General features: G+C 38.4%; 2 protein-coding genes across 2 annotated transcripts; both read left to right on the top strand.

Annotated features, from left to right (window-relative positions):
* The first annotated feature begins 404 nt into the window (after positions 1 to 404).
* On the top strand, positions 405 to 1,349 carry LOC107289062 (olfactory receptor-like protein OLF1). Its single transcript, XM_015817753.1, has one exon. It carries the CDS (start codon positions 405 to 407, stop codon positions 1,347 to 1,349), a length of 945 nt encoding a protein of 314 aa, XP_015673239.1.
* A 6,913-nt stretch (positions 1,350 to 8,262) lies between these two features.
* On the top strand, positions 8,263 to 9,204 carry LOC107289061 (olfactory receptor 1009-like). The gene has a single exon (XM_015817752.1). The coding sequence runs from the start codon at positions 8,263 to 8,265 to the stop codon at positions 9,202 to 9,204; it is 942 nt and encodes a 313-aa protein (XP_015673238.1).
* Positions 9,205 to 11,230: the final 2,026 nt, after the last annotated feature.

The following is an 11,230-nucleotide window of genomic DNA, read 5'->3' as shown; positions in this document are numbered from 1 at the left end:
AGAGAATGAGCAATAATAGCTATATATTTTAAGCTACTCTTAACATTTTTAGATTTACAAGAGTATGTGTCAGTCCATCTTTATGGTAGAATGTGCACCTGAATAAATAGTGGAGCTTTGGCATCACAAAGCTTTCCTAAGGATGAGGGAATACTTTCCATCAGAGAGAAGCCCAAATTAAGAGAATATGCAGTCCTAAGGGGAGGGGTGAAGAGGTTTGGGGTAGCTTCATCCTAGAATCTTTCAGGATATATCTACTAGGTTAGAAGGTTATAGCTAGTTTAGCAACCTTCTGCCGGTTAGGGGTAAGCAAATAAAGAACTGGACCCAACTGGATTTTGCTATGTCCTCTGGGCTTGGACCTGACAATGTTCTTTGTCTTACAGGCTTACTGAACTAATGCCATGGCCCAATGGAATCAAACCACAGTGTCTGAATTCATCCTTGTTGGATTCACAGATAATCCAGTGGTCCGCACCTCTCTTTTTGTGGTGTTTCTAACCATCTATGTGATCACTCTTCTCGGAAATCTAGGGATGATTGCACTGATTCGTCTTGACTCCCATCTCCAAACACCTATGTACTTTTTCCTTAGCAACCTGTCCTTCTCAGATATCTGTTACTCTACTGTCATTGTCCCTCAAACCCTGGTGAATTTCTTGGCTGAAAAGAAATCCATTTCTTTCATTGGCTGCGCTGCTCAGTTCTACTTCTATGCTGTGTTTGCAAGTGTAGAATGTCTCCTGCTAGCTGCTATGGCCTATGACCGTTATGTGGCCATCTGTAATCCACTATTGTATCCTACTGTCATGTCCAAGAAGGTTTGCATTTTCCTGGTGCTGGCTTCCTACCTTGTGGGTTGTGCCAATGGCATGGTACACACAAACACTACGTTTCGCCTTCCCTTTTGCAATTCCAATGTCATAAACCATTTTTTTTGTGATGTACCTTTAATTCTGAAGCTTGCCTGTTCAAACACTCAACTCAACCAGATTCTGCTTTTTGTGATCTCTTCACTGATAGGACTATGTTCATTCTTCACCATCCTTATCTCTTATATCTACATTATCACTGCTATCCAAAGAATCCACTCAAGCAGGGGAAGGAAGAAGACCTTCTCTACCTGTGGCTCCCATTTGATGGCTGTTACCTTGTTCTACACCACAATTCTTTTCATCTACCTGAAGCCTTCCTCAAGCGACATTGAAGCACAAGACCAAATTGCTGCTGTCTTTTATACAGTAGTGATTCCTATGGTAAATCCTGTAATCTATAGCCTAAGGAATAAAGAGGTGAAGGAAGCCCTGAAAAGGATAGTGAGGAAGAGATGGGTTTCTGGTCAGGCATAACACTTCCTCATACTGAGAATTACAAATTGCACTGGGTGACTTTCTTCCAAGAAAGCATATGCATAGAGGATTGTATATCCAAGAAATACTTATTATTTTGAAATAATAAAGTTGAGAAGGGAGGGCTGTTAACTTTTAAATATCTGCTTAACGAAAGATGATGTGGAATTATGCTTCTGGAAGATATAAAAAAGACTCTGTGTAGAACGAGAAAGTGAAAGAAGCTGAAGCTAAGGAAAACATCTATACAAGAGAACCATTGCTGCAAAAAAATAAGTAACAAAAGATACACTGGTACATAAAGAGAATAACATGGAAAAACATGAAATGAAATAAAACAGAATAATTATCATGAAGAAAGGCAGAAGTGCACTGATTTGGAAGGAGAGAGGGGAGAATGAGCTAGTGGGTTGTGAGGGAACACAAGAAGCCTCTAGGAATTCAAATTTAAAATTATGAAATGATATTGAACTGAAGGAAGGAAATACTAGAAGAGGTGTTTTAGAGTTCTATATGAGAATGATTCCCCCTACATAACTAATATGCTGCTTCATTGTGTGTGAGAGAGATGTTCCTAGGAGGGAAGAGCAGACAATTCCAGGATTTTATGCCAGGCATATATACACCCAGAAGGGTCACCCAGGAAGTGAAAGTCATCCCAGCTGCCAAGCCAAAGCAAGCAGGCACCTGTACCAGGCAATAGGGATACAAGAAGATACTGGAGGCAAATGATCCTTTAGAAATAACAGCAAATACATCATTTCATGCTGCACAGGAGAAAGCAATGGTAAAACCACTCCTGCATTTTAATAAGAAAACTACACAGATTGACAATATAAAATGACTGATAATATAATGCCAGATGATGGGCCCCCGAGTTTTTAATCATTTAAAAAGGTACAAAATTGCACCAGGGAAATTTGGCAGCATGATTTTAAGTCATTGCACGGAAAGTTTGAGTATATGGTAAGATTTGCCTACCAAAAATAATACCACTGAAAATCAATCAAATCTTAGTGAGGTGATCTCAGCATGCTAGAATGCCACAAATGAAACCCAGTTGACTGAAGGTAGTCTGCAGATTGCCCACATTGGCATAAAGCGAAAGCATTATTATTCAGATGAAAAAAAGACTTAAGAGTATGCTATTCTGCCTCCATTAAAAGACAAAATCACTAGACTGATTATCTAATGTTCCTCATCTCGCCTATCTTATGAGTCATTTCAGTTGCCTTGGTAAGCATCCATCACTGCTATAATCCCCATGTTGTAAAATAGTCAGACAGCAATGTGAATCAAAAGCCTAGTGAGAGAGTTTGCCCAAAGAGAGCCAAATACACTCCAAGAAATAATAGCATAGTCCAAATATATCCCAAGAGTCACAGAATGCCAAATTGGATAGTCAGCCGATCCAATGATCAAGAGTCATGAATAAGTTGCAAAAGCTAGGATATAGAATAGAATAGAATAGAATAGAATAGAATAGAATAGAATAGAATAGAATAGAATAGAATAGAATAGAATAGAATAGAATAGAGCTGGAAGGGACCTTGGAGGTCTTCTAGTCCAGCCCCCTGCTCAAGCAGGAGAATACCATCTCAGACAGGTGAATGTCCAGTCTCTTCTTAAAAATCTCCAGTGATGGAGTGCCCATGATTTCTGGGGTAAGCTGTTCCACTGATTGATTGTCCTCACTGTCAGGAAGTTTCTCCTTAATTCCAGGCTGTTTCTCTCTTTGATCAGTTTCCAACCATTGTTTCTCATCCTTCCCTCTGATGCTTTAGTGAACAACCTGGCCCCCTCTGCCTTGTGGTAGCCCCTCAGATACTGGAACACTGTTATCATGTCTCCCCTATTTCTTCTTTTCTTTAGACTAGCCAAACCCAAGTCCCATAGCCGTTCTTCATATGTTTTAATCTCCAGGCCTTTGATCATCTTAGTTGCTCTTCTCTGAATTTTTTCCAAACTCTCAACATCTTTTTTGTGATCAAAATCACAATGTTATCAAAATGTTATCTCCAACAAAGACTGCAAACAAAGGAGCTATTTAAATACAGTTGGCTGTATTTACATATGTCTTGCCCTATGCTTAGTGAGAAGCCTCATGGAGGAATGTTGCTCTGCTCACCTCTGGATTTGCCTAGACCTGGGTCTTAGGAGTTTTGCCTTGTCATCTGACTGCTCTTCCCGATTCCTGAGGCTGACTATCCTGAAACACAGGCTCAGCTGGAGCAACATTGTCAGATTCCAGGTCAGAGTCAGACTCTGAATCATGGATTATGACAACTGCTGAGTGTTGACTAAGTAGAGTTTGAAAGAGACCAGGTAACAAAATCTTCCTCTTCCGCTATGCTCTTTCTGTATCACAGCAACATCCACTTCTCCTCTGAAACAATTAGCATCTTCTTCTTTTTCATATGACACTAATGCCTTCTGGCACAGAAAATACCACCATGTAATTAATTCAGAGTCTTTCTGCCCTCTCTGATGCATGTCATAAAAGTTTTCAATTTATAGATAAGCAATGAACTAGCCAAGTTTCTCGATCATACTACATTATTCAAAAACTCCAAGTTGTGAAGAGCTCCAGAACGATCAATTTAAATTGAGTAAGTGGTCAATCTAATGACAAATGGGACAGAGTTTAAGTAAATGTAAACAGGTGAAAATTGAGGATCAGAAAGAGCTTTCACTCTCTTGGTAATTATTTCCTATTTCTTTGGGGTGCTAAATGCCACAATATAAACAATATTATCTTTCCAGTTAACACATCAAACACTTCTTCTGTGACATCCCTGCAGTTGTATCTCCATCCTGCTCTGTCATCACACTGAACATGAGGATGCTCTTTTTTAAAGATATGCTTTAATCCCATCTTTATTAATTTTATATAAAAAAATTATTTAAAAAATCAAGGTAATCACTGTACTTACTACTACTCTCTCCTCCTATTTCCCCCCACAACAACAACCTTGTGAGGTGAGTTGGGCTAAGCGAGAGTGACTGGCCCAAAGTCACCCAGCCAGATTTTTATGCCTACGACAAGTCTCAATATGATTTACCAGTTTCCAGCTTGGTGCCCTCACCACTAGACCAAATTGACATAGGATGTGTAGAAACAATTGGAGAGAGACAGTTCTGTAAGTAAACCAATCCTAAGCCATGAAAACTTTAAATCTTGAATTGTACTATGAAACAGATGTAGCCAATGCAGCTTGCAATGAAGAAGAAAAATAACAGCTCTCAAAAGAAACCAGCATGGCTGCATAAAGAACTCTCTGATAAATTGAAAGATAAAAAGGACAAGTATAAAAAGTGGAAAGAGGGGCATGTACCAAGTATGGCACCAGAAACTGCCCATGTGCCATATTCTGCATCAGTTGAAACTTCTGAATACTCTTCAAGGGCAGCCCCACATAGAGTAAATAGAGTAAATGCAATAGCCCACCCTGGAGGTCACAAGGACATGAATGACTGGGAGCAGGGTCCCCCAGTCCAGGAACAGGAGCAACTAACATACAACCTAAATCTATGCAAAGGATCCCCTAGCCATGGCTGCCACATAATTCATGAAGACAGAATTCAGAACCCATAAAGGTTAAAACTAATTTACAAAGCATGCCAAGTCTTAAGTTTATTTTCCTTAGGGTGACTTACTGTTTATTTGACTTAAATGCACTACTGTCATAAAGCATCTTTGATTGGTGCCAAAATAACAGTAATTCAGAAATAATTTATATCATTTTAATAATGACTTGTTATGAGGGTGTTATAAATCACTAGTGGAGGAAATCACTTTAGTGTGTTATATTACCCCACCCATTATAGCTTATGAGTTGTTATAGGAAAACAGAGTTTAAATACCCTAGATTAATTAACAAGGTTGGGGTTTTCCAAATGGTGTTCTGTGAAACAAGAACTGGATGAGTTCCTTGATAGATCTGGGTGTAGGGGGAAGTTCACTTAAACACAGCCAGGAGCATTGATAGAAATTTTTCTAAGCCTTAGGGGAGAACATTTATTTATTTTCTAGGTGGACCTTTTCTTCTTGATCAGGGAATCTAGGATTTTTTAAACTAACAGGATCTTCATCCTGAAGAACTCTGAAAGCCCATGACTTGGGCCAATATGTCATCATCGCTGTTCATGCACCAACATTTTACACAATATTCTTGTGTAGAAGGTGGATCATCAAATGACATTGCAGTGGAAATAATTTCTACCATTAAAGCTATTAATGTAATTGTAATTGCCACTAGAGATCAGTCCCATTGGGAGGTCAAAACCCCCAGGTCCAGTCCCTCAGTATATAAAATCTCTTCCAATATAGCCACTGCAGAGAAAGAGTTCAAGAATCAATCCAGGTCACCTTCATGATGCTCTCTTTCAGGCATTTCCTGAATTTATATAATCAGAAATGGCATCCTTGACAATAAATAAGCAAATGTGTCCTTCTCAACAATGTGAAACAAGAATTTCAAAGTAACTGGAGGAGGAAAAAGTACTAGCAGAGCACAAGGGAACGGGTAGGTTAAAAGCAACATTTATCTAACTATCCCAAGATTCTACCATAATGATCCCATCAGTGCCCTCTGCCATTAGATGAGATGAACTGGCAAAGAAGGGTGAAACATTTTTGTTTTCTACCTTCCTTTCTATCTCGGTTCAAAACCAAGTTTTGAAAATGCGTACTTTTTTCCCCCAGAGGCACATAGAATTGCAGCAACATAATTTGCCATTTCTCTTGATGCCTTTCTATTTTTTTCCCTACCATTTAAATTCTAGTTTAGAGTCTGAGAAATAAAATGGTATTGCCAGCAACCCCAGGTGTTCATTTTGGATGCATCAGCTACCTTCAATATTGCAAATAAAGCATTTACTAGATGCTTCCAGCTATTTTTGGCCTAGGTACATCTAAGCTGTATTTAGTGCTCCACATTGTGAAAGTGAGATTCTCATCCTTTCTGCTTTGCTTTTTACAAACATCTTCCTCGGTGTTGCAATTATTCCAGTTGTTGTTTAGGTGCTAGGTTGTGTCTTTGTGACCCCATGGACCATAATACGCCAGGCCCTCCCTGTCCTCCACTGTCTTCCCAAGTTTGCTGAAATTCATGTTCATTGCATCAATGACGCTATCTAACCATCTCTTCCTCTGCTCTTCTCTTCTCCTTTTGCCTTCAATCTCTCCAACATCAGGGTTTTTTTCCAATGAGTTCTATAATTATTGTGGCTTATTCTACCAATAAGCACCTTTAGGAATCATTGAATTAATAGCAATTTTCAGAAAACTATGGGTGAATAAAGAGTTAAATACCATCACTTACAGATTTGGCTTAGCCTTCTCATACACTGTAAAAATCCCAGAATTTCCAGTGATTCATTTAGCATCATACGTAATTTGGACCTGAAATAAATCTAGGGAATGTCATACTAGCAAGAATACCCATATATGCTGCTGTACAGTTCTTCATGTCATTCATGATTCTTGGCTACTACAAGGACAGGTTCATGTAGTTTTCTTGGCAATGGAAACGGTTCACCATTGCCTCCTTCCTAGGGCTATGAAAAGTCTAACTAGCTCAAAGTCATCAACTGATTTCCGTGCCTAAGGAAGGACCAAATCCAGGTATTCTTTCTAGCATGAGGTAGAAATGACTATGAAATCCAATTAGAAACTAAACCCAATTTTACCATTTGGAACAGTTTGAGAATATTCTGAGGATTTTTTCTAATACATGATCATCTTGGATATGTGTATACTATATGTATGTATGTGTATGTTTTTATTCTTCCATGCAACCAGGTCTGATTCTCGAGATTGTCTGGACAAGTTCCTGCAGTTTCCTCGGCAGTTTTTTCAGAAGTGGTTTGTATTGCCTCCTTCTTGGGCTGAGAAAAGGTACTGGTTCAAGGTCTTCCAACTGGTGGGAGGGATTAGAAGTCATGATCCCCCCGTTTCTAGCCTGATGCCTTAGCCACTGCATTAAATTGGCTCTCTGTGTATACATTTATGTGGCTTTTTGCATGGACATGGTGGGCGCTTATACATGCTTACCCTTATGTTAAGTCTAAAATGATTCCCCAAATACAGCTCCAAGTCATTGTTCCTCAGCTACTGGAATGTGCACCACTGGCGATCTACAGAAGAAATTTGTATGTTTTCAGTTGCATGTGCTGAGAGTCAAAGGAGTCACCAGAGCATTTCCTACCTTCAGTGACGGGAGCAGCCTCTGAAATTTTGGGTTAGGTATAATATGAGTTTTAGTATGGGGGAGGGCTTGGGTGGACACTATTACCCTGTGGCAAACATTTCAGTTCTAGTTTGCTCTCATTATTTGGATATATTTCTTGTTGGGGTTTAGTTGGAGAATGCGCAATAGGAAAACAACTGCTTCAGTCCTAGTTAACTTTTATTATTTGCATGTATCTTTTGACTGAGGCTTAGGCCAACACAGCTTCATGCTAATTAGATCTCAATTGGGGTATAATAGCAATATTGTCCACAATATTATTGCAATTTTTATATCCTTCAAACCTACTGAAATGGATAAATATACCTATAAATCTACAGTATATATAGCCTTAGATTTTTGTTTGGTCCAGTTTTCTTTTTCTCTCTTGGTGAGACACAGGTTCTTTGTTAATGTGCTTAGTAGAATTTAAAATATAAAGTCTGAAAAACATTGTTTTAAATCATGTGTACAGAAAAATGGGAGCCATTTTCTTGAGCTTTTTCTACAATATTCAAGCAACATCCCTAAAGTCCAGGAATCTAGAGGCTATTGTTTGTTTTTCCCTAATTGAGAAAATCTACAAAATGACCTTTACTAGTTTGCAATATCCAGGGTTTTGGAAGGAAGTTATACTGATAACATAAATATTTTCTTCTTTTTCCTACAAAATATAGGAAGCCATGGCCATGAAGAATTACACCACAGTGCACGAATTCATTTTTGTGGGATTTAGTGACTTGCCAAACCTACAGATCCCACTCTTTGCTTTTTTCCTAATGGTATATATTATCACAGTGACTGGAAATGTTGGGATGATCCTATTAATCAGGATGTGCTCACAACTTCATACCCCCATGTATTTCTTCCTAAGCAATTTGTCTTTTGTAGATCTCTGTTACTCTTCTGTTGTCACACCCAAAATCCTGCTAGACATGATCGTGAAGAAAAGAAATATTTCATTGACTGGATGTGCTCTACAAATGTGGTTTTTCTGTCTGTTTTTAGCCACTGAATGTTTCCTCTTGGCTGTGATGGCATATGACCGATATAAGGCCATTTCCAATCCACTTTTGTATACAGTCATCATGTCACAGAGAGTGTGCACCAGGTTGGCAATCATTCCCTATCTAGTAGGAATGCTGAATGCTACCACACATACAACTTTATCTCTTCAGCTGACCTTCTGTCATGGCAATATAATTAACCATTTCTTCTGTGATATCCCTGCAGTCATATCCTTGTCCTGTTCAGATACTCAACTCAACAAGGGAGTGCTTTTTGGTCTATCTTGCACCCTTGGTATTGTAAGCACTTCTATTATTGTTGTCTCTTATACCTACATTGTCCTAGCCATCCTGAGAATCCGCTCCAATGAGGGCAGACGCAAAGCTTTTTCAACCTGTTCAACCCATCTCACAACAGTATCTATCTTTTATGGAACCCTCTTCTTCACCTATGTGAGACCCAGCTCCTTCTCAACAGTAGATGAGGACAAAATTATCTCCATGTTCTACACTGTAGTGATCCCCATGTTAAACCCTTTGATCTATAGCTTGAGGAACCAGGAGGTAAAAGAAGCCATGAGGAAATTGACTATGGGTAAAAAGTTCCCCACAAAATAAAAAGGCGAGTCATATAATGGATTCTGTTCTTGATTGATTAACTATGTACCATTAAGTAATTGTTGACTCTTAGCATCGCAAAGATCAATTTTCTCCCTGATGAGCTATCCCTAATCTGCTCTTTCATGTTTTCCAACAATGCATTCATCATTGTCCACCTATCTTGCTGCTGGCCATACTTCCTTGTCTTTCTTTTCATCTTTCCCACCTTGGAGGCTTCTGTAGAAAGCTACATCTCCAAACAATGTAACTGAAGAAAGATAATTTGAATCATTGTGCCTCTGGAGAGCTCTGAATTGATTTATTCAAGTAGCTTGTAAGTATTCTTACTCAACCAAAGAAACACATTCCTTTAAATTGTCTACTTCCTTGATCAACAAGAGTAGCCTTCATATTTTGGGAGTGTGATGAAAATGGATGATGAAACAGAAAAGCTACTGTGCTTGGCCAAGTTATCAGAAGTAAAAAAGCAAGAACAGTGAAATCTAGTGGAATCAAAGAAAGTATATGTTTGTCAATTAGAAGAATTACAGGACTTTCTTGTTTTTCCTTTGAAGATGTTTTGCTTCTCATCCAAGAAGCTTCTTCAGCTTTGACTGAATGGTGGGGAATGGAAGGACTTATACTCCTTGCAGACAGCTAGTCATTTGCATTCTTTTAGAGAGTCATTGAGGCCACCTGGAGGTTTATCTGTGTCATCGAGGTCACCTGAGTAGTACAAATGGGTGTGGAGCTTTCTTGGAACTGTTGAAAGGACTGTGCTGTAGACTGGAGATAGGAGTATAAATCCTTCCATTCCTCACCATCCAGTCAGAGCTGAAGAAGCTTCTTGGATGAGAAGTGAAACATCTTCAAAGAAAAAACAAGAAAGTCCAGTTGCCTTGTGAAAAAGCATCTTTAGGACAATTATGACCTGGATGACTGAGAATCTCCATAGACATAGAAGAATTACACATTATTTCTAGAAGCAGATTGAGATGGTATTTCTCCATGAAGTCAATAGTCTGACTCAATGTCACCTAACAAGCCAGAGTCCAACTAGGAAAACTTCTTCTCATATATAGAGAGAAATGTGATATTCAGGGGGTAACAAGTCCATTTTAATCCTTACCATTATGTTAAAAGAACATTTGTGAGGATCAGAATCTGAAAATAGAAGGTATTTTTATTATGAACATAGTATTTATTGTATTAAGTCTAGATCAGATGACAGATTTTTGCATTTGAGGGTCTCAGGAGATCTCCCAAAGGGTTCTGAAGAAGTTTCTTGGATGAGAAGTGAAACATTTTCAAAGAAAAAACCAGGAAACTCCAGTTGCCTTTTGGAAAAAAATCTTCGGAACAACCATGATCTGGATGATTGAGAATCTCCATAGACAGTGTAGATCTCATTAATCAAAAAACAAGAACACTAAATGGCAATATCTCCAGTTACAACACCTTTTATATCTAAATATGGACTTACAGCCCTAGTTTCAAACCCATTTTCTTTATAGAGGATGTAGTCAACTGTGCAATATCAGACAGTTATAGCTATTATTCTTAAACAGTATTATATTAGGATACATCCAGATAAAATGGTTCAAAGTACTGAGAAGCTGGGAAGATCTCATTGCCTGATGCATTCTCAGCAACATCACTGTTGAAGGGCTACATTTCCTGCAATAATAATAAGATTTATGTTAGAGTTTGTAGTCAAAATTGAACACAGCTTCAACTTTGGCTAGAAAAAAATTAAGTTAGGTAGTCTCAGCTATGACCTGGGAAAGAAATGAAGATTGTCAAATTGTCAAATTGTCCCCTTCTCAAGCTGAAGTTAAGGAAAAAATTTTATTTATTTATTTATTTATTAATTGTATTTATATCCCGCCCTTCTCCTTTCGGACTCAGGGCGGCTGACAAATGATAAAAAACTAACATATTACACCTAATTTAAAATTTGATTAAAATGAAATATTTAAGAATGTCAAATTTAAAAGTAATTAAAACCCCTATAAAATCCCCTAGGCCAGTCCCGCTTGCTGGA

The sequence above is a fragment of the Protobothrops mucrosquamatus genome, unplaced genomic scaffold (assembly GCF_001527695.2).
Source record: "Protobothrops mucrosquamatus isolate PMUCROS unplaced genomic scaffold, P.Mucros_1.0 scaffold635, whole genome shotgun sequence".
NCBI lineage: Eukaryota > Metazoa > Chordata > Lepidosauria > Squamata > Viperidae > Protobothrops > Protobothrops mucrosquamatus.
The sequence above is the reverse complement of the archived record's forward strand: the minus strand, read 5'-3'. Positions and strand labels throughout refer to the sequence as shown.

What these genes read in the sequence shown, in the direction of transcription:
- LOC107289061 (XM_015817752.1), top strand. Translation starts at nt 8,263, where the DNA reads ATGGCCATGAAGAATTACACCACAGTGCACGAATTCATTTTTGTGGGA.
- LOC107289062 (XM_015817753.1), top strand. Translation starts at nt 405, where the DNA reads ATGGCCCAATGGAATCAAACCACAGTGTCTGAATTCATCCTTGTTGGA.